General features: G+C 54.6%; 1 protein-coding gene across 1 annotated transcript; it reads left to right on the top strand.

The window, feature by feature from the left end:
• TAL1 (TAL bHLH transcription factor 1, erythroid differentiation factor) lies at positions 1 to 12,470 on the top strand. The gene is given in 5 exon segments (XM_030324368.1): positions 1 to 76; positions 6,297 to 6,491; positions 6,493 to 6,732; positions 8,108 to 8,202; positions 11,924 to 12,470. Coding segments are annotated over 4 exon segments (984 nt in total). The 5' UTR covers positions 1 to 76; position 6,297; the 3' UTR covers positions 12,379 to 12,470.
• Positions 12,471 to 19,153: the final 6,683 nt, after the last annotated feature.

Raw genomic sequence — 19,153 nt, 5'->3', positions numbered from 1 at the left:
GGGGGGCGGGGGCGGGCCTCCGCACTGAGGACCAGGCCTCAAAATGGCCACACGCGTCCCCCCGTAGCGGCAAAACGTGAGCATTCTGTCCTTTTTCTAGGGGGAGGCAACCTACGGCCTCCCGCGGAATTCCCCGTCAGTTCCTCTCTCCCTTTCCCCCCGCTCGCAGAAGAGGTCTTCGCTCCTTTTCCCTGGGTTTCTTTCGATGGGGGGCATTTTCCACGGACGCCCTCAGCTCGCCGCCGCCGCCCCTCCCGCCACGGAGACTCTCTTCCTTCCTTCCCCTTTTTCCTTACGCAATATACAGAAATGCGCGAGGCGGTGGTTGGTTTTCATTTCTTCTTGGTGGTTGTGTGCATGCGGTGGGATTGTGAGTGCGTGTGTGAGCCGTCGGCAATGCTGACTTCTTCCGAGTGTGGTCTTCCCAGGCGATGGGCTGTGTGTCCGAGTGTGATGGTGTCCGCGCCCTTTGGGTTGTTGATTTGGATTCTTCAAGCCCTTCTGCGTTTTCATCGTTGTATACAGTTATGCTCGTTGGCTTTCTCGACACGGGTCTGCCTCTGGGTGTTGGGTTGTGTGGCCTTGGCGATTGTGTTTGGGTGGTTTCGTTGTGTCGGGCGTGTGTGATCCTGACTACCTTAGCTGTCTGTCCGTGAGCGATTGCGTTGGACTGATTTCGTTGTGGCGCGTTGGACAATGTGCGGGCCCGACCATGTCGACTTGCGGGGCAGTGTTGGGTTGTGTTTACTTTGCTTCCCTTCTGTGGGGCTGGACCGTGTGTGGTCCTGTCCATACTGGGTTGTGTGCTTGTGTCCTTTAGAAGTGCATTTGCAAATCGCTGGGGGGTGGAGGGGAGGGCGAGCAGGAGATGCGGCCGCAAGTTGAGGAGGCGGCAAGGGGGCGGGGAGAGGGATTTCACATTTTATTCCAAATTATGATGTATTCGGAAGCCAGTGTTGGCTTGGATGGGCAGACGGAGCCCGGTCGGCGGCTGCTCTGTCCAGAGGCCAGCCTGTGCCCCGGTGTTCGAGGGGTTTGTTAGAGTGGGAGGTTCTTCAGGCTCGGAGCTGAGCAGCGCTCGCCAAGGCCCGCGCCTTCAAGCCGGTAGCCGCCGGCTTCGGTTTCCGCCGCACCCAGGCTTCATCCATTTCTGGTCAGTTTCGCGGGTACCTCGGCCGGGGTCTGCGGGAGAGGCCTGGAAAAGACAATGGGCGCATTCTCCAGGTTTCGCGCCTTGGGTGGGGACCCTCGGGATAATCTCCAAAGAACACTTTCCTATCCCCTCCCCGGGTGAGCGACATTGCCGCGTGGGTCAGGTACACGTCGCGTCGGTGACCCCGGCCAGGCTTTGTGGAGGGATGGGGTTAGTGCTGCCCTCGCTGCGAAAAAATGGATTTTGTTTTGCCAGTTATTATGGTTACTGATGTCGTCGCCATCATCCTCATCCTCATCGTCATCATCATCCTTTTTAATTAAAGTAATCGTTCAGAAGCGAAGCGGCTTGTCCCTTTTAGCTTCTTTGGAGCGATAACAAAGCAGCGCCGTTTCCCGCCCCCCCCCCCCCCCGCTCTATTTTTTAAGTTGCTGAGCTTGGGGTTGGGAGAGAAAATGGAGAGAAGGACGGACACACAGACTCTGTCATAAAGCAAAAATTAACCCAACCTAAGATACGGGACTGAGTGAATTCTCCCTTCTTCCCACCCCTCCCCCCATTTCGATTAGAAGAGGAGAAAGAAAATCTCCCGCATTGGACTGAAACTGCAGGGAAGAATTATTCCTGTATTTCTACCAAAGCTGGGGGTAAAAAAAGAGTCCTTTGGAATTAATCCAAGGCTTCGATGTGTAATCATAAACTGGACAATTTAGGCAAAACAAATTAAAACCCTTCGGAGGAAAAAAAAAAAAAGCAGCCTAAATCTCACTACACTACACCCTGGGAAGCAGTATTGGATTTGTGTTTATCCTTCCTCCCTTTGCCTTGTTTATTGCTGCAAGGAATTACTAGAATTCTCCTTTACTCTGCTAGTCTGAACACTGAAAAATTGAAAATCATTGTGTGGGGATGGTTGAAAGGAAGACGGGGGCTGCCTGTGTCTCTTTCTTTCTTTCTTTCTTTCTTTCTTTCTTTCTTTCTTTCTCAATGGGAAGAAAAGAGGGGACCTAGATAGATCAAGATATCTCTCCCTCCCCTCCCCCATCCTCTTGGATCAGTGCTGTTCTGACTCCATTTCTCTGAGAAAGTAGCTTTTGGAATTGGGTTCTGGTTTCGCTTTGGGCTAGAGGTGGATATGGAGAGAATGGGGGCCTTGGAGGTTCTGCCCCACAGATCAGGGTCTGAAGACTGGAATCCCCTTTTCCAACACACATTTCCCACCCACCCGTGCTAGGCGTTGTGGCTGCTGCTTGGGCCTGACCCGGTTCCCAAGCCAGCCAACCGCATAGACACGTCAGTGCTTAGAAAACAAACTCGGCTGGCCGCGCTGAACCAGACATCCCGGTTGGAGGGCCCGAAAATGTTCTGGCAGTCTGTGGAGAGCTCGTTTTTTTTTTGTTGTTGGAGTAAATAGTTATTCCTGATTGGTCAGGTGTAGGGTTCTTTTTAAAGGGGGGCTGGGGGGGAGGCTTCAAGCACCTGCAAGTTGGGGGCAGAAAGCTGTTTGCAATTCCCTGGGCTGGTCGGCGAGGACATGAGGTAATTCCCAGCCATTGACCCCCATTTCTCTCTCTCCCTCCCTCTCGCCCTCCCTCTTTCTCTCCACCCCCATCTTTCCTGGAAACTCGCTTTGGGCGCGGCAGACTGCCCAGGACCACACCGTGGCCTAACTGCTGGTCTCTCAGCGAGAGAGGGGGAAAGCAAAGACCCCAGTCCACAACTTGGACCTTGGCTCCCGCCCCTCTCCGGCGGAGTGGAGATCCTATTCAGAGGGGCCTGTCTTTCTAAATATGCCCCAGGTGAGTTTTGGGGGAACAGTTATCGGTGGCAACAGTGTCCAGGAAGACCTTGGGTTCCGGCCCAGGGTGGGGGAGGCTCAGGACAGAGGCCAGTCCGGTCTCCGATTGGGTGAGGGGAGGACGAGCCCAGAGCTGGGAATCCGGGATCTGTGCCTCTGTGGTTTCAAGCGGGACCCTTTCTTTTTTCAGTCCTGGGTAAAAACACCTAGCTGGACTTAGCCCCCCAGGCCGCTCCCATCAGTCCTGGTCCTGTGCTTGCTTCACAAGGCTCCTAACTCTGGGGCAGCTATTTCTGGGTGGTGCAGGCTGCGTGTGCCTGGGCCGCTGGCAGGAAGAAGGCCCAGCCATCCTGGCTAGTGCAGTCCCAACTCCGGTGGGCCTTGACCGGGGCCTGAGGCCTAGAGCGGAGCGCCGCTGAAACACTCCTCCACTCTGGTAGTAGCAGGGAATATGGTTCTGTTCTCGCGAATGCAGCGCAGGCTTGGGGCTCCCCCGGGGGTTCGTTTGGGTGTGGGTGCAATATGAAGGGCAGGAAGCTAGCTCTTACCCCAGGTACCAGCGGAGGCTGTTTTCACATGAGAATTTTCCCTGCCCGGAATTGGGAGCTGCGGAGACCCCGTTGCTGCCCCCCAGGAGCTCCTGGGATCCCTGCCTTGTTCAGGTCTCGAACGGAAACGTTGCGGCCGAGCTAGGCAACAGGAGATGAGGATCCGGTGTTGGGGGCTGCGAGCTGGGTTCTGGGCCGCACAAAGACAGAGGAGTTGTAATGGTCAAAATAGTCTAGTGCGATTCTGTTCAAAAGCTTCTCCCCATTCCTTTGTCTTCCCAATAAAAACAATGAACAAAGTAAGAATCACTCGGGCTTTCCTTTCAGTAATCTTAACCAAAGCCAAGTGATTGGGTTAGTCTCCTACAACCAGAGGTGCTTATGAGTCCGCTGTTGGCTTCTTCTGGAGCATGGACCCTTGGCATGGGTGATCCTGGTTGCAGAACAGCCTGCCGGGTTTTCCTAAGGTCCAGGGATGGGCGGGGAGAGGTCGGCCACAGACCCTGGGGGCCAATCAAAGGTTTCTCACGGGGAGCCTCCGAGATACAGATATTTATAGGCCTCTGGGGAGGGCATTTGGGGCCAGAGTCAACTCATCTGGAATATGTGCTCCTCTTGCCCCTTGGGGACCCGCGCCTACATGAAGCCTCAGAATTAATCAGAGGGTATAAATGTGTCATAAGGAGAGCTTGAACTCAGTCTGGTGATTGCAGTGTGCACCGTTGGTCACTCTGGTTAGAAGCTGGGGCTGAAGCACGTGTCACCGGGCACACAACGGTGTGTGGGGACAGTAAGGTAGGGAACCAGCACCTTGGGGGTTGTATATTTTGCCACAGGATGGTATATTACTGGTGCATTTCACTGCTGCAGGGGAGCCAGGAACACCAGACTGGTATACCTCTGGTGCATTTCTAGTGGCTGCAGTGTCTTGGCAGTCCCATTCTGTGGATACAGATCTATTGTTTCCGCCATAATCGTAAACTCATTTCCAATGAAGCCTTGTGAACCCACTGCTTTTGCAGCTCATGTACACCAGGTCTTGGGGAATTCTGTTGTCTCCAGGGCGAGCCCCTGGAGCTGGCAGACCCAGTGCAGAAGTGCAATCTGAATGACAATTCTCCATCAGCTTGTGTGTCTGGTGGCAATTTTGCTGAGCCCCGAAGAGGTTTCAGAAGGTTGGGTCTCTCTTCTGGAGCTGGAGGATATTTCCCAGGCCAACTCTTGTCCAGAGCGGTGCAGTGGCAGAATGGCTGCCGCGAGTGATTAGATGCCCTCTGGTTGGGGATGAATTGGATTTTTGTGTATTTTCTGCTATAAAATATCCCAACCATCTAATTCAGAGAGCAGAAATCTTCTTTTGGACATCTTATGAAGCCTGTTGGGTTGATTATATATGTATTTTATTAAAAGAACTCACAAGCATCCCTAAACTGCAGACCCAGAGTCTCATGGTTTTTTTGGTTTTCATTCTTTCGGGAGCCTGGCTCTATTGACATCGAAGCAGGGCGGTGGAAGGCCCCCAGTCGGTGTTAATGGGGACTGGAGCCTCTGTGGTCACCCTGGTGTATGGTTGTGGAGAAGAGAAGGAGTGTCCTCAGCCCCAGGGATATACATGGGAGGGGGTACACAGGAGGATAGCTCAGACAGAGTGAGATAGAAGTTCTGGTCCCGCTCTGTGGCTCTGTGGCCAATAGGTTCATGTGACCTTGGGCAAGGCATTCCCCTGGATGGTCCAGATAATGTTTACTTGAGCATTTGCAGGTGCTTTTAAATGCATAAATGAGGTATTGCCCCCATTTCCCAGAGGACAACACCACGGCAGGAGAGGGGGATGGAAGAGTTCAAGGGCCTTCGTGATACCTCTTCCTGCTCACAGATGGGAGCCTAGACCCCGGTGGCCTCAGGAGCATTCTGAATGCTGAGGCTCCATAGCCCTTCAGCCAAGCCTCCCTTCCAGACCCCACCTCACTTGAGTCCAGCTAGGCAGAAGGAGATGGAGTGTGCGGGGGACGTAGGGCTAGGATCATTTTCTTCCTTCCCAGTGTCTCATCTCTGGTCTCGGTGGGAGTAAAGGGCCACCGGGGTTTCCAGCAGCTGCCCAGAATACACGGTGTATTTACTTACTACAGACAGACAACCCCTGCAGGGGGGTGCATATGTGTTGAAAAAGAGAGCAAGAAGCGCTGCCAGCTGTGGCACAGTGGACCCCCAGGCCCTGTAGCCTCCATTCCCTGAATTCCTACTTGCACCCCTCCCAGGTTTCTGGATGTGCGGGCGGCAGGCTGGGGGCGGGTATTGCTGAGGGTGGTTGGAAAAGCACCCCACCTCCGCGCCACAGTTTCCCCGCCAAAACCAAAAGGGGGCGGGAAGACATGGTCAGGGGATTTGTTCCCTCCTCTTCCCTTGCGGCCTGAGCAGGGGGACAAGATGGTATTTCTTTCTCGCCTCTTTCTACATTTCCTTCCTTTTCCCCCTTCTGTTTTCTTTCGCTGGCTGTATTCCTTTTCCTCCAATGCCTGTCGTGTTTTTCCATCTCTTCAGTCTCTGTGTCTCCCAGGCCCCTCTCCCTTCTCCCAAACTAGAGCCCCCCCCCACTTTCTCCCTCCTGCCCCAGCCCCCCGCTGGGCCTTCAGGCCCCGGGGGAGGGCGTGTGTCCACGTGGCGCTAAGTTGGTCCGCCTCTTCCCACGTCTCGGTGCGAGAATTTCTCTGAGCCCTGCACCCCCTTCACCCACCCCTCGGTGGGCTGGGGGCGGTTGTCAGAGCGGGCGTCCGCTTGTCTGTCTGTCTGCCCGCAGGATGACGGAGCGGCCGCCGAGCGAGGCGGCCCGCAGTGACCCCCCGCTAGAGGGACGGGACGCGGCCGAGGCCCGCATGGCCCCTCCGCACCTGGTCCTGCTGAACGGCGTCGCCAAGGAGACGAGCCGCGCGGCCCCCGCGGAGCCCCCGGTCATCGAGCTGGGCGCGCGCGGCGGTCCGGGGGCGGCCCCGCCGGTGGGGCGGCGCCGCGCGGGACTTAAAGGGCCGCGACGCGGCGGCGGCGGCCGAAGCGCGCCATCGGGTGCCCACCACCGAGCTGTGCAGACCTCCGGGGCCCGCGCCCGCCTCGGCCCCCGCGGAGCTGCCCGGCGACGGCCGCATGGTGCAGCTGAGCCCACCCGCGCTGGCGGCCCCCGCCGCCCCCGGCCGCGCGCTGCTCTACAGCCTCAGCCAGCCGCTGGCCTCGCTCGGCAGGTCAGGGCCGCGGCGGGAGGGGACGGGGTGGGCGGGCGGCACCCCGGGAAGCATCCTGCCGGGCGCCCCTTGTGCCCCTTGGAGCGACCGCGCTTAGCGGCGGGAGCGCAGGAAGGGAAGGGAGTAGTAGACCCGAGGGCGGAAAAGTCTGCTCGCTGGAGCCCGTGCGCGAGCAGACGGGAGCCCTTTGTGGGAGTGTGCGTGTGCGCGGGGCCGGGGGTGGCGTGCCCCGTGCGTGTGCGGCCTGCGTGGGTGTGCGTGAGCCCGCGAGGGGTCCACGTCTTCGGGCGTGCAGGCATGTGGCCGGCAGTGAGTGGAAGCGCGCTGGCTGTGCTGGGTGTTGGTAGTGTGTGCGTGCGTGGTGGCTAGTGGCCCGAAGGGAGCCGCTGGAGTGTGAGTACCGGGCAAGAATGTGTCTGAATGCGCTCCGCTGTGAGATTCTTCTGGAAACTGCAGCCCTCAGTGGACAGGTAAGAGATACGGAGCTGATGGTCGTTGCAAGAGGGTTCCCTCTTCGGAAACTGCTCCAGGGCGCATCTGGGGACTGGATCCCTCCCTCTCCTCCTGAACCCCTCCTGAGCCCCTCTGCCCCTCGGCCGGGCTGGGCAGGGCGGCGGTGGGGGGGGGGCGCGGTGTATACCCCTCTCGGTGTGAGGGTGTCCATTTTCCTGCTGGGGCCACTGAGATGGCGGGGAGATAGAGGTAGAGGTGGCGCGCAGACAGGAAGACGAGGCAGGGGTTGATAATGTGGGCCAGTTATTGAGTCTGTGGGAGACTCCGAGAAAGAAGCCATGGAAAGCACAGAGTGGGTGATGGGGGGGGGCATGTAAACAGTGGTGAGTCAAGGTTTCCTTTCTGTTGAATGTCGGCGGCCCCCAGGGGACCCCCGATGAAGGTGGGGCGATCTGGGGGGAAAGGGATGGTGTGCCTTGTGAGGGGCTAGAGTTGCACAGCACACAAGGTATGAAGGCCACATCTGCCTGTATGAGTACCTGTTTGGGAGGGGAGGTGTCTGGGGATCCTGTGCTTGTACCGGGAAGGGGAGTATGCCTGCCTGTGAGTTGCGTGTGTGTTCATTATTGCATTTGTTCCATGTGTTCACTTATCATTTGTGTGGGGGGAGGGGTGTGTGGGAGTGTGGTCCCTCCTTCCCTTGCTTGTCTCACCGGGGAGAGAGGGTGGGAGCATTCTGTGAGTGTGTTTGGGTGTGTGTGTGATGCTCCTTCTATTCCAAACTCAGGTGTGAAGGGAGCAGGAGCCCCCTTGTTTTCCCAAGGGTGGTGGGAGGCTCAAGAACACGTGGGGAGGATCGCTGAGGAGGCTTTCTCCCCTCCACCTACGTGTGATCTTGTGATCTGCCTGCTCCCTCCCACAGTGGGTTCTTTGGGGAGCCAGATGCCTTCCCTATGTTCGCCACCAACAACCGAGTGAAGAGGAGGCCCTCCCCTTATGAGATGGAGATTACTGATGGTGAGTGTACCTGCTTCCACCTTTGTGTCATCCCTCATGCTCCTTAGAGCCCCTTGAAGGTGGGATCCTTGGACACTACTCCATGGGTGTCTCACATAGCTGGGTTGGCTGCCTTGGAACCCGAGTCTGCCAGAATCCTCACCCTGCAACTAGACCTGGGACTAGGGGAAGTCATGGGCGGGGCTGGGGGCCACCCTCATGGTCCTGGGAAGAGGGAAGTGGTGCTGAGGACACACTGAGGCATTTAACCCAAACCCCTGGAGTCAGTTGTAGTCCCCACTATAGCTCCGTTCCAACCCCTGGCAAGAATCGCAGGCGGAGGGCAGAACACGTGGTGCTCCCTGCCTCTAAGCGCTGCCCTCAGGGATTTCGTGCACCTCCCAAGTCCTTTTTGGAGTCTGGAGTCTGCTCCCTGCCTGGAATTGCACATTTAAGGGCTTGTCCCAGGACCCTATATGTGGGGCCATCTCGTCTCCGTTCCACACCCAGAACTGAGAACTGGAGTTCCCTTCCTGACATCCTAGATTCCCCGAGAAGGTCCTTGGCACTACTACAGTGAACTACCTGAGTAATCTTTGGCACTTAGCTTGGGGGAAGGGGTTGGAGAATGGGAAATTTGGAGTATCCCTCCTTCTCCCCAGTGTTGATCTGATGCAGTAGATGGGACCCAACACCAGGGGGCAGGAGAGCAGCTCTTCCAGAGCCCAGGACTTGGAGCCAATCCCTGGAGCCTCCAGTGCTTCAGCCTGGCTGGGGCCTGGGCTCCAGTAGAAGGGCACCTGAGGCCTTGAAGCCACACTGGGTTTATTCAAGGAGCCAGTAAGAGGGATATGTATTGAGCTGGAGCTTCTGGAGAGGAGTCCTCTGTGGTGTTCTGGAGGGGAGGGGGCCTAGAGTCTGGACAAGGAACAGGCCTCATAAGACCTGATCAGCCTGGGATATGGGGTGTAGGTCCAAGAGGGAAGGGTGATGACGTGTCAGTGCTGTTAGGTTAGAGAGGGGAGGTGGGTGTACCAAACAGGAAATAGGCAGAACCAGTCCCGAAGTTCCCCAGGGAAGAGGCATTTTTTGCAGAGGGCAGAGGCAGCGAGAATCAGGCATAAAAGAGAGGAAGGAGGAGAGGGGCAAGAGGGTGAGGATTTGGGGGGAGCACAGACGTATAGGGAAACCATTACTCATAAATGTCACTAACATTTACTGAGCACCTACTCAGTACCTGGCCACGGAGAGTCAGAGGGTGCAGAGGGATGGACAGACTGGGGGGAAGAGGAGGGTGGTGGAGGTGGGGAGTTCTCTGGGAAGGTGCCAGCGAGGAAGAGGCAGAAATGGAGGTGAGAGGAGGGTATGTGTGTGGGGGTGCAGAATCTGTCCATGAGACTTGGAAGTCAAAGGTATAACCAGAAAGAGTCCAAAGAAGTGGCACTAATTCGAGGTGTAAAGTCGGGACTTGATGTGGATTCCTACTGCTGAACTTTTCTGGCTCTCAGTTTCCTCATTTGTGAAGTGGGGAGAGTAATTGCTTCCTTACAGATTGCTGAAAGAGTACAATGGGGTAAAGTGTTTTTAGGGCCTGGCTCAGGGTAGGTGCTCCTTCTGGAGTTCTGTCTAGCTGTAGCTGTGACAGCACTTATAATGCCCCTCCTCACCTAGGAGCTCCCTAAAGATCAGTCAGCATTACCATGGAGCAGGGACGGTCTTCTCTATGTCACAGCTGAGGGACACCCCTCTGTCTGGCCTGGAGGCCAAAGAACATGGAGTTATTTCCTCCGCAGCAGCCCAGGGTTGGACTGCCAGCACAGTGCTGTTTTTCCCAGCTTGGGTCTGGCCTTTGGCGAAGAGTGCATTGGGCTGGGGCCTGTTGGGGTTTAGAAAGACAGCTTTCAGAGGCACAGTGGGCAGGGAGTGAATGATCCGCTCTGAGAGAATATCGTGTGTGGGTATGTGTGCATGTGTGTATACGTGTGTATGTGTGTGTGCACGTGCATGTAAGAGAGACAGATGATGAAGCTAGAAGTGCTGGCATGGATGAGCTGTCCCAGCCTCAGTCTCAGTGGAATGAGCATGGGTCTTAGGTGATGCCTTGACCCTTCCTCTCCTCGTCTCCCCTACTCAAGTTTCCCCATTCTGAGGTCTGGTTCTAGGGGTCATCAAAGAGGGCAAACAAATATCCCAGGACTGGGAGTTCCTTCAGTGCACAGAGCTTCCTGATGACTGCTGGGAGCTTGGCTGTGTGCCTCAGTGTTGGGGAGGGAAGCAGTCACCTCAGCCCAGGAGATCAGGAACACTTGCAGGGCCCTGTTCTATTTTCTCTGGCTTTGGGCATCCCAGGTCAGGCTTGGATATTTTGTGCAGTGCTTTGAACATCATAGGTGCTCAATACATGCACGCTGGTGTCTGCTACTGCTCCACAAGTCTTAGTATGTGAATATAGTCTGAAATTGGTCTAGTCTGTAATCAGTGCATTGTAGACATGGAGAGACTGAGGCAGCCCCAGACACCTGCTCAGAGCCTCAGGCCGTGCCGTGCATGGCTGTCTCTCCACTCCTCTCCTGGGGAGAGAGCCCACAGGGTGGGTGGGCCCTTTTCCCTCTTGTCTGTGCTCTCTACGCCATTCCCCCTCCTGCCAGCATGATCAGTTAGCAAACATTTACCAAACCCCTGCTCTGGGTTTGCCATCACCCTTAGTATAAAGTCCCCACCCTGACTGCAGAGACTTATGGGGCCTAGATTCAGCCTACTCTGATCACAACCACACTGATTAGCCAGGCTGGCTTCAGCCATTTTCCAGCTCAGGGCCTTTGCCATACCATTCCCTCTTCCCTTCCTGTGGCTGCTGGCTCTTGTTTAGCCGTAAGTTCTTACCTTCTAGATGTCACTTTTCTCCAGTATGCCATCCCCAACCACCTCAGCTAAATGTAGTGGCTCCTTTCCATATTTTATTACATTCCGCTTCCTGTTCATTTGTTATTTGTTTGTACTTGTTCATCATCTGTCATCACCATTAAAATGGAAGTTCCGTGAGGGCAGGGACCCTGTCTGTTTTGTTCCTCATGTTCCTTGGTGCCTGGTTATTAGTAAATAACTGATGGTTGGATGATAATAGCTGACATTTATTGAATGTTTTATCTGAGGCAGGTATTGTCTTAAGGACTTTACCTGTGTTCGTTGTTAGATCCATATGACAATCTTGTGACTTCAGTTGCTAGTATTACCTCCATTTTACAGATGATGAAGCTAAAGCACGGGGAGTTTAAGTAACTTGCCCAGTCACTCTCTAGTGAGTAATAGTCAGGAATCATCCCGGAAAGTCTGGCTCCAGAGTTTGTCTTTCTGACTAATGTGGTATGGCCTCTTGGCACAATGAATGAATGAATGAATGAATGAATGACAAATGGTCCCTGTCCTCAAATGTTTCACAGCCCAGACAGGGCAACAAGCATAGACACATACAGCAATGATCAAAAGTAATGGAGATCAGGCAGTTGGAGGGCCGTGATGGTTGGTGAGGTCTGTCCCAAGGGGTGGAGGGAAATCCTCAGAGAGGAGGAAACAGATGAACTGGGCTTTACAAGCTGAATAGGAGTTTTCTAAGTAAAAGGTAAGGGAAGGCGTTCTGGGTTTCCCCAGTTTCCCAATGACTGGTTTCTCTTCTTCCCCACAGGAGAAGGTGCCTTGGAGCACCTCCATTTCACCTTTTTAACTCTTGTCCCCCTACCTCCAGGTCCTCACACCAAAGTCGTGCGACGCATCTTCACCAACAGCCGAGAAAGATGGCGGCAGCAGAATGTGAACGGGGCCTTTGCTGAGCTCCGCAAGCTGATCCCCACACATCCCCCAGACAAGAAGCTCAGCAAGAATGAGATCCTCCGCTTGGCCATGAAGTACATCAACTTCCTGGCCAAGCTGCTCAATGACCAGGAGGAGGAGGGTACCCAACGGGCCAAGCCTGGCAAGGACCCCGTGGTGGGGGCTGGTGGAGGAGGCGGTGGGGGAGGGGGCGGTGCACCTGCAGACGACCTGCTGCAGGACGTGCTCTCCCCCAACTCCAGCTGTGGCAGCTCTCTGGATGGGGCCGCCAGCCCGGACAGCTACACAGAAGAGCCGGCACCCAAGCACACGGCCCGCAGCCTCCATCCTGCCATGCTGCCAGCCGCTGATGGAGCAGGTCCTCGGTGATGGGGCCAGGGCCACTCAGGACCGGCCAGGAGGGCAGCCTCAGGCTGCTGGGACCGTGGGCTTCGGGGCAGGTGGGGTGAGGATTGGGCAGCTCTGAAGCAGGGCAGTGGACTTGACGAGCCTTCCTTGATGTCTGAACTTTGGGAAGTCCTAACTGCCCCGGCTGGCTTTCCTGTTTCCTGACTCAGTGGTAGAACAGAAAAATGGAGCAAAGTGGTAGGTACTTTTTATGAAGACGGCACGGTCTTCCCCTCCCCCAAATCCCTAAGACTTTAAAGTAAAGAGCTCAACTGGCACTGCTTTTGGCCTGGAGCTTGGGAACCCCCGTCTTTGCTGAGACTTGGGGTTGTCGGCTCTCCCCTGGGGCATCCAGCAGCCTCTGCCTTGCCTTCAGCACCACCCCCCCCCCCCAAGCTGGCTGGAGTGGCTTGTGTGGCCACTCTGTCCAAATATGTAGGTACCTGGTAGCTGCCCATTTCTGGGTGAGCCCCATCTTCACCCAGGCCCATGTTGGTCCACCCAGCTTGCCAGCTGCCGCAGAGAGTCACAAGCCTCGAGGTGCCTTCTTCAGGGCCTGGTTGAAGAAGATGGCCAGTGGACAGCCTGCTCTTGACTAGCTGGGCCAGAGGGTCAGAAAACCCAGTAGCCCTTACTCTTGCCCCAGGATCAAAGCTCTGCTTTCTCCCCACTGAGACTTGCCTTCCTAATCCTTGTGGCTGTGGGGACCGAGTCTGTAGCTGGGAGCATGCCCTGTTGGGCCTCATGTGAAGGCAGAGAGAGGGAAAGTGATTAGAATGAGTTGAGCAAGAGCTGTTTAGGGCTGTGGGTTCACATCCCGATGGTGTCTCAGAGCTTCCTGCCTGTATTCTGAGCTCCCCATCACTGTTTGTACGGTGAACGAATGCCGGTGTGCCGATGGGCATGTGCTTGTGCTGACAATGGATGCACAGCCCCATCTGTGTGTCCTCGCAGATGCTCAGAGGGACCTTCTCACCCCCAGGAAGTCTGCTTGCTGATGGTCTGGTCTGTGTTCTGAACTCAATTGAGCACAAACCCTGTCCTATGAATTTCTGGCATTTGGGATTTTTGCTTGACTTCAGTTACTGGTGGGATCTTTAGGTCTTGATAGGATCCAGGCGCCAGCCCCCTTCTGGGGCATGGGAAATCCAGAGACCAGAGACCAGGCCCTGGCTGAGACCCAGACATATGCACAATCACTTAGCAGAATCTTCAACACCCCTCGGTTATACAGCTTTCAGTCACCTAGGGTGTGTATGGGAGGCTGGCTTACTGCAATAAGAGTGTCCCCCTCCAAAAGTTGTACATGAAAGTTTTGTAAATCAAACCCTTATCCTTCATCTTTTAAAGAATTACTACTGCAAGTCCTTTTGTAAAGTGAAGAATTTTTTTGTAGAGTGGACCCACTGTCCTGTTGATCTCTTGTGTCAATCCACATGGTGGGACATGGTTTTCTTAAGGCCAGGCCTGCCTGTGACATGCATTCCAACCCCGTGGAACAAACTCCACCCAAGTCCTGTATACCTGTCATTGTACCCTCAAGTCACCGCAGCCATCTCCCACCAGGCTCTGCCTTTGGGGTTAGAGGGAAAACAATCCCTTGTGGTGAAGGACCTTGAGCACAGCTGAATGCAGATGGCATGATCCCTGCTCCCTCCCCTCCTTCTTAAGTTGTGGGGTCCAGTTTGTGAGTAAGGGGGGAACATGGTAACCCTTATAGTACCATTCTCCATCCATTTAAGACCCCCAACATCCTATTTTGGTGAACTTAGGATTGGTTTCTTTCCAGTACTTGGAAGCTCCTGTGAGGAATCCCATCTGTCTAAAGATGGAGCCCCTGTCCTAGGTCTTAAGACTCTACCTCCTGGCAGAGTAATTTGACTTGGGAGTGAAAAGTGGCCACAGTATGGATGAGTGGAGACGATTTAGGAGATGATCACATATTCTATCAGGAACTCAACCTTCTGGCTTCCTCCTCTCTCAGACAATATGGATGTTACCTCTCTCAATGTCAGTTTCTCATAAACACCCTGGTTTGGCCTGTCTCCTAGGGCTGTGGTGTAGACTGAGTGGAATCATGAAAGTAGCATTTTGAAACCAGAAAGAACCCTTCTGCCCTCAATATCATTGCTGCAGTGGGGTTTCTCACCCTGAGTGCAGGGCCTGGGCAGTGGGCCAGCCTGCCTGACTGCATAGCATTTGAGTAATCTAGGTTCCAAACCACTTTTGCCTGAATTATCCTGATTGTCCACATTTCTCCAGATTGACCTCATTTTCGTTGCCTTCCAAGGGGAGGCACAGGAGTAAGAATGGAAAAAGATACGGGCGGAATATGTAAAACGTAATACAGCTTCCCCAAACTGGCCTGGGTAGGGAGTGGTAAGGCTTCATGTCTTTGCAAGACCTACAGAAGATCCAAAATTTTCATTTTCATGTCCAACTGCGCACCCCCCGCCCCACCCAGCATACCCTTCTTCTTCCTCTGCCTCACCTGTAAAGAGATGGCAACATTCCAAGAATCATATCTCTGCAAAGGGAAGGAATGTAAAGGAAAAAAAAAAAGTGTGGAGAAGAGAGATGATTGTAATGACCGGAGGGATTCACATCTTTTCAGGAAAATTCACATGCTTTTATTGGTGGTGGCAACGACAAGATGGTACAACCTTTATCCTATTCCGAAAACAGAACAGAGGGCACAGCATCTGTAGTCAGCTGACAACTATCTTGGCCTTTGGGGCTGGTCTGGTCTCGTACTTGTGATTTCGATGGTACGTGGCCCCCACCAAAGGCTTGCCCTTGCCCCTGTACATAGCGCGTTGTCCCTGTGGGCGGGCCCAGCACTTTCCGTCAATGTTGTACTGTACGTGATGAGTTGTGTTGGTCTCCGCATTTTTCTGCAGAAGGGGAGTAACCGCTCCGGGTACCTTGACCTTTGTACAGCCGGGAGGCCAACACTGTGGGCGTGACTCTTTAGCGACAAAACCCTTGTGGTGATGATGTGTGTATATATATAAGGATATATTGGGAAGATTTCTAAATAAAAGTTTTACAAAGGGGCCTGGACTCTGTACTTGGATCTTGCACCCCCAGGCCTGAGAGTTGGGACATTAAAAGGAAAGGTCTGACAAGAGTCTGTCTCCCTGGATATAGAGGGGCCTCCAGGACTCAGCTGTTCCCTCAGGGTGGGATGATCCCACCCTGAGGCTCCCCGCCTTAGAGGTTCCATTCTTTTCCCTCTCCCAGGCCTCACAGAGGGGGCCTCTTATGAACATTGTGTACCTGTACTTGTGGCGCAGGGCCACCCCACAGGTGGCCTCCTCTGTGTGCTGGGTTCAGCCTGTATGGCTGGGGCAGTGGCTTTCCTCATTAAGTTCAGGACAGATTAAGGTCTCACCAGAGGATGGTCCCAGGTGCTCTGATGACTCCATGGAGGCTGCGGCTCTAATACCTGACTCTCGAGGATTGGGGGGTGCAGGTCTCATGTGGGGCTCAGGGACAGGCTGAGGCTTTGGGAGAAGTGATCAGTGAGGGGAGGCTTAGGAATGGAAATGCCGTGACGGACAGGGACTCTGGGTTCGGGGGGCAGAGAGGGCTCTGCATATGGACTGTTGGAACTTCAGGGGCCTCAGTGGGTTAGCATTTCCAGTGGAGTACCAATCCTTCCATGTAGTCGTGTTTTTTGAGCCCTACTACGGGCCAGGTATCATTCTAGGTACTGGAGATCCAGCAGTGAAGAAAACCAAAATCCCTGTTCTCGAGTTGCTTGAATTCTAGCAAGGAGATAGTAAGCGCGCACACGCACACACACGCATATTAAATATGCTGATTATGGTGTTGATACAGTGAAGTTACAGCACATTAGAAGGTGATTAGTAGCAGGGAAAAAAGATGTGCCCAGAAGGGAACTCAAGGGGCCCCTGGATGACTCTGGCTCCTTTGGGATTAGCCTTGCTCATCTTGCCAGGCTTTGATCTTGGCTGCACCTGTCCTAGGAAGCTTCCAACCATAATCTAGGAGGGCCAGGGCCATGCAGAGCTTGAGGGTCAAACTCTGGCCTGTAGGGAAGCTCCTGAGATTTTAGAAGACTCCCAAGTATGCATCTCCCTGGCCCAGGGCAAGGAAGCCTTTGGGAAGATAGGAAGAGGAGACTTGGTCCTGGGGCAGGAGAAGGGGGTTCGGGTGGTGAGAGAGGGGGTGGAGGAGAGAGAGAGATGCATGTTCATGCAAGCAAGAGAGTGACATTTCAGAAGCTATAGTGAAAGGGGGTTTGGGGTCGAGGAAGTGGTTAGCCAAGACCAATGCAGTGATAGCCGAGGCTCTGGTGAGGATGGCATCTGGGGAGGAGGAGAATGGGAAGGGAGGAGTACCTATTTCCAGGAGGATCTTTCCCAGGAGAGGGCAGGGACTCCATTTACAGAGAGGTGAGGAAGACCTGACTCTGTGGCCACCAGGCAGAGTCTGTGGGGCTATTGACTGCCCAAGTGGGCCAGGCCCTTGGGGATCGCTTGGACTAGTGTCTCCATCTTTAGATAGGAAGACTGAGGCCCAGAGAGGAAGAGTCTTCCCAGGGCCACACATCCCATGGACAATGACAATAGTGGCAGGCAGGGCAAGACTAGACTTCCTGCCTCCCAGGACACCTTCTGCCCACCTCAGGGAAGAGACCATGTTCTCGCCATTCCGCCCATTCCACTATTTGCTTTCTCCGCCCCTATTGTACTCACCTTTCTGTCCTGGCTGCCATCGTGTTTTTAACTGTTCGGTTTTGCACTTTTTGTTTCTATCTATCATCTGCTTCCATCTTCCTTTCGTCTGGCTAAATTGTCCCCAGCACCCAGAAGTCTGTCCTGACTCTATGGGGCTTCCCTTCCCTCTGTGCTCACTTGTCTGCTTCCCCAATCAAACATGAGCCCCCTGAGGGCAAGACCATGCCTGATTGGTCTATTGGCCTCAGTGCCCCATGGCAGACCTGGCATGGGATCCTTTCAACATTGACTGAATGATGAGGTTCCCACGTATGGAAACTCCTAGCTCAGTGTTGAGGCCAGCATGGAATGAGAGGGTGGGTGGGATAGGTATGAGGCTGGGTCATCCCTACAAAGATGCCTCCTGCAATGTTCTCCCCCACCCCACCCCCACCCCGGCCAAAAACCACAGCTCTGGGCTGGTTGGGGCAGATGGACAGCTCTGCTCTTGGGGCTGCTTCTGTTGGTGGGGAGGCGGGGTGTGAGCTTTCTGGGGCTGGGCCCCAGTGGCCTGGTTATCATACTGGACCTGGGTGGGGCGAGGTGTGGCTGATGAAGATCAGGAGGCTGTTTATCCCTGTGCTCATACCAGCCCTGCCCCCTTGTGCTGCCCACTCCCCCTTCTCTACGTGCAAAACAACTAACGGTGCTCTCTCTGGCCCTGTGGCTGATGTGAGCCAGGCCAGCACATCTGACCAATGTGCTGAGGACAGGCCATGGTGCTGGGACATCATGAGTCAGAGTGAAAGGAGTAAGTCAGGACACCCAGAGCATCCTCTCTGTTGTCCAGAGAAGGAAATGAGGCCTAGAGAGGGGATGGGGTTTCACCAGTTACTCAGGATTTGAATTCAGGTCTGAGTCCAAAGCCAGTGTTCACTGCCCTTCAAGAGAGGAAGAAGAAATAGTCCCTAAGTAGTTGGGTGTTTTTAGAGCAGACAGGCCCGTGCTGTGCTGTAGAATCTGCCCAGGACCATGAGCAATTGGTGGGGGCACTGGAGAGCTTGCCTCTAGCAACAGGCTCAGCTTGAGGACAGGCAGTAAGGACAGTCGATGTGGTGTCAGTTCAGGAAGGGAGAGGCCAGGACATGGGTGGGATTGAGCAAGAAAGGCAGAAAGAGAGGCGCTTTGTGGGCCACAGAAGGAGCCTAGGCTTGGGGTCAGACTTATCTGGGTTTAAATTTCAGGACTACCACTGATTGTACTGCTGTGTGACTTTGGGTAAATCACTTACCCTTTCTGAGCTTCAGTTTCCTCATCTGTTAAGTAAAGATATTAACTCCCATCTAACAGGGCTGGCATGGGATTTCAAAATAATCTATATAAAGTGCTTGTGTTTTATAGAAAGAGCCATTGTTATTGCTAGCAATGGGTTTGGGACAGGGCTATACCTGGGAACGGCAGAAGAGAGAAAGAGGGCAGAGAGGGAAGTGGGAACACTAATCATTCACAGCAGCAGGAACTTCTCTGGACCCGCCACATGCTGGGCGATGCTGGGGGGCCAGCAAGGGACTTTCCCTGTCCCCTTGTCCGAAGGGGGCACGAAGGCTGGGTGGAAGCTAGGTGGAGGGGAACAGATCCAGAACATTACAACCCCAGAGGAAAGTGTTGTGAGAGAGAGAGGCCCGAGGGCTGAGGGAAGTCTGGCTCTGGCCCTGCAGGCCCAGGGTAAATGTTTGCTGAATTGAAAAGAGCCTGGGGAGGAGGCTGGAGAAGGCTTCCTGAAGAAGGTACCATTTCCTGCCCGCCAGGTGCCTTTGCAGGGAGGCACAGCCTGTCCTGAGCTCCAGCATCTTCTCTTAATGGCAGATGCAAGTTGCTCCGGGGATGTTGGTCCTCCCTCCTGGGTGCCCTACTCCTGCCAGGCCACCTGGGGTCAGGCAGGGCTGGGCTGCTAGAGCTACCTGATGCCCACTGTGACATTCCCTCTGGCTCCTCCTTTCTCTCGCCACTCACTTGGTCTGAGCCCTGCCTCCCTCCCCAGCTCCTGGCCTTCTCTGTCCACACAATAACAG

The sequence above is a fragment of the Lynx canadensis genome, chromosome C1, assembly GCF_007474595.2.
Source record: "Lynx canadensis isolate LIC74 chromosome C1, mLynCan4.pri.v2, whole genome shotgun sequence".
Taxonomy (NCBI): domain Eukaryota; kingdom Metazoa; phylum Chordata; class Mammalia; order Carnivora; family Felidae; genus Lynx; species Lynx canadensis.
The sequence above is the reverse complement of the archived record's forward strand: the minus strand, read 5'-3'. Positions and strand labels throughout refer to the sequence as shown.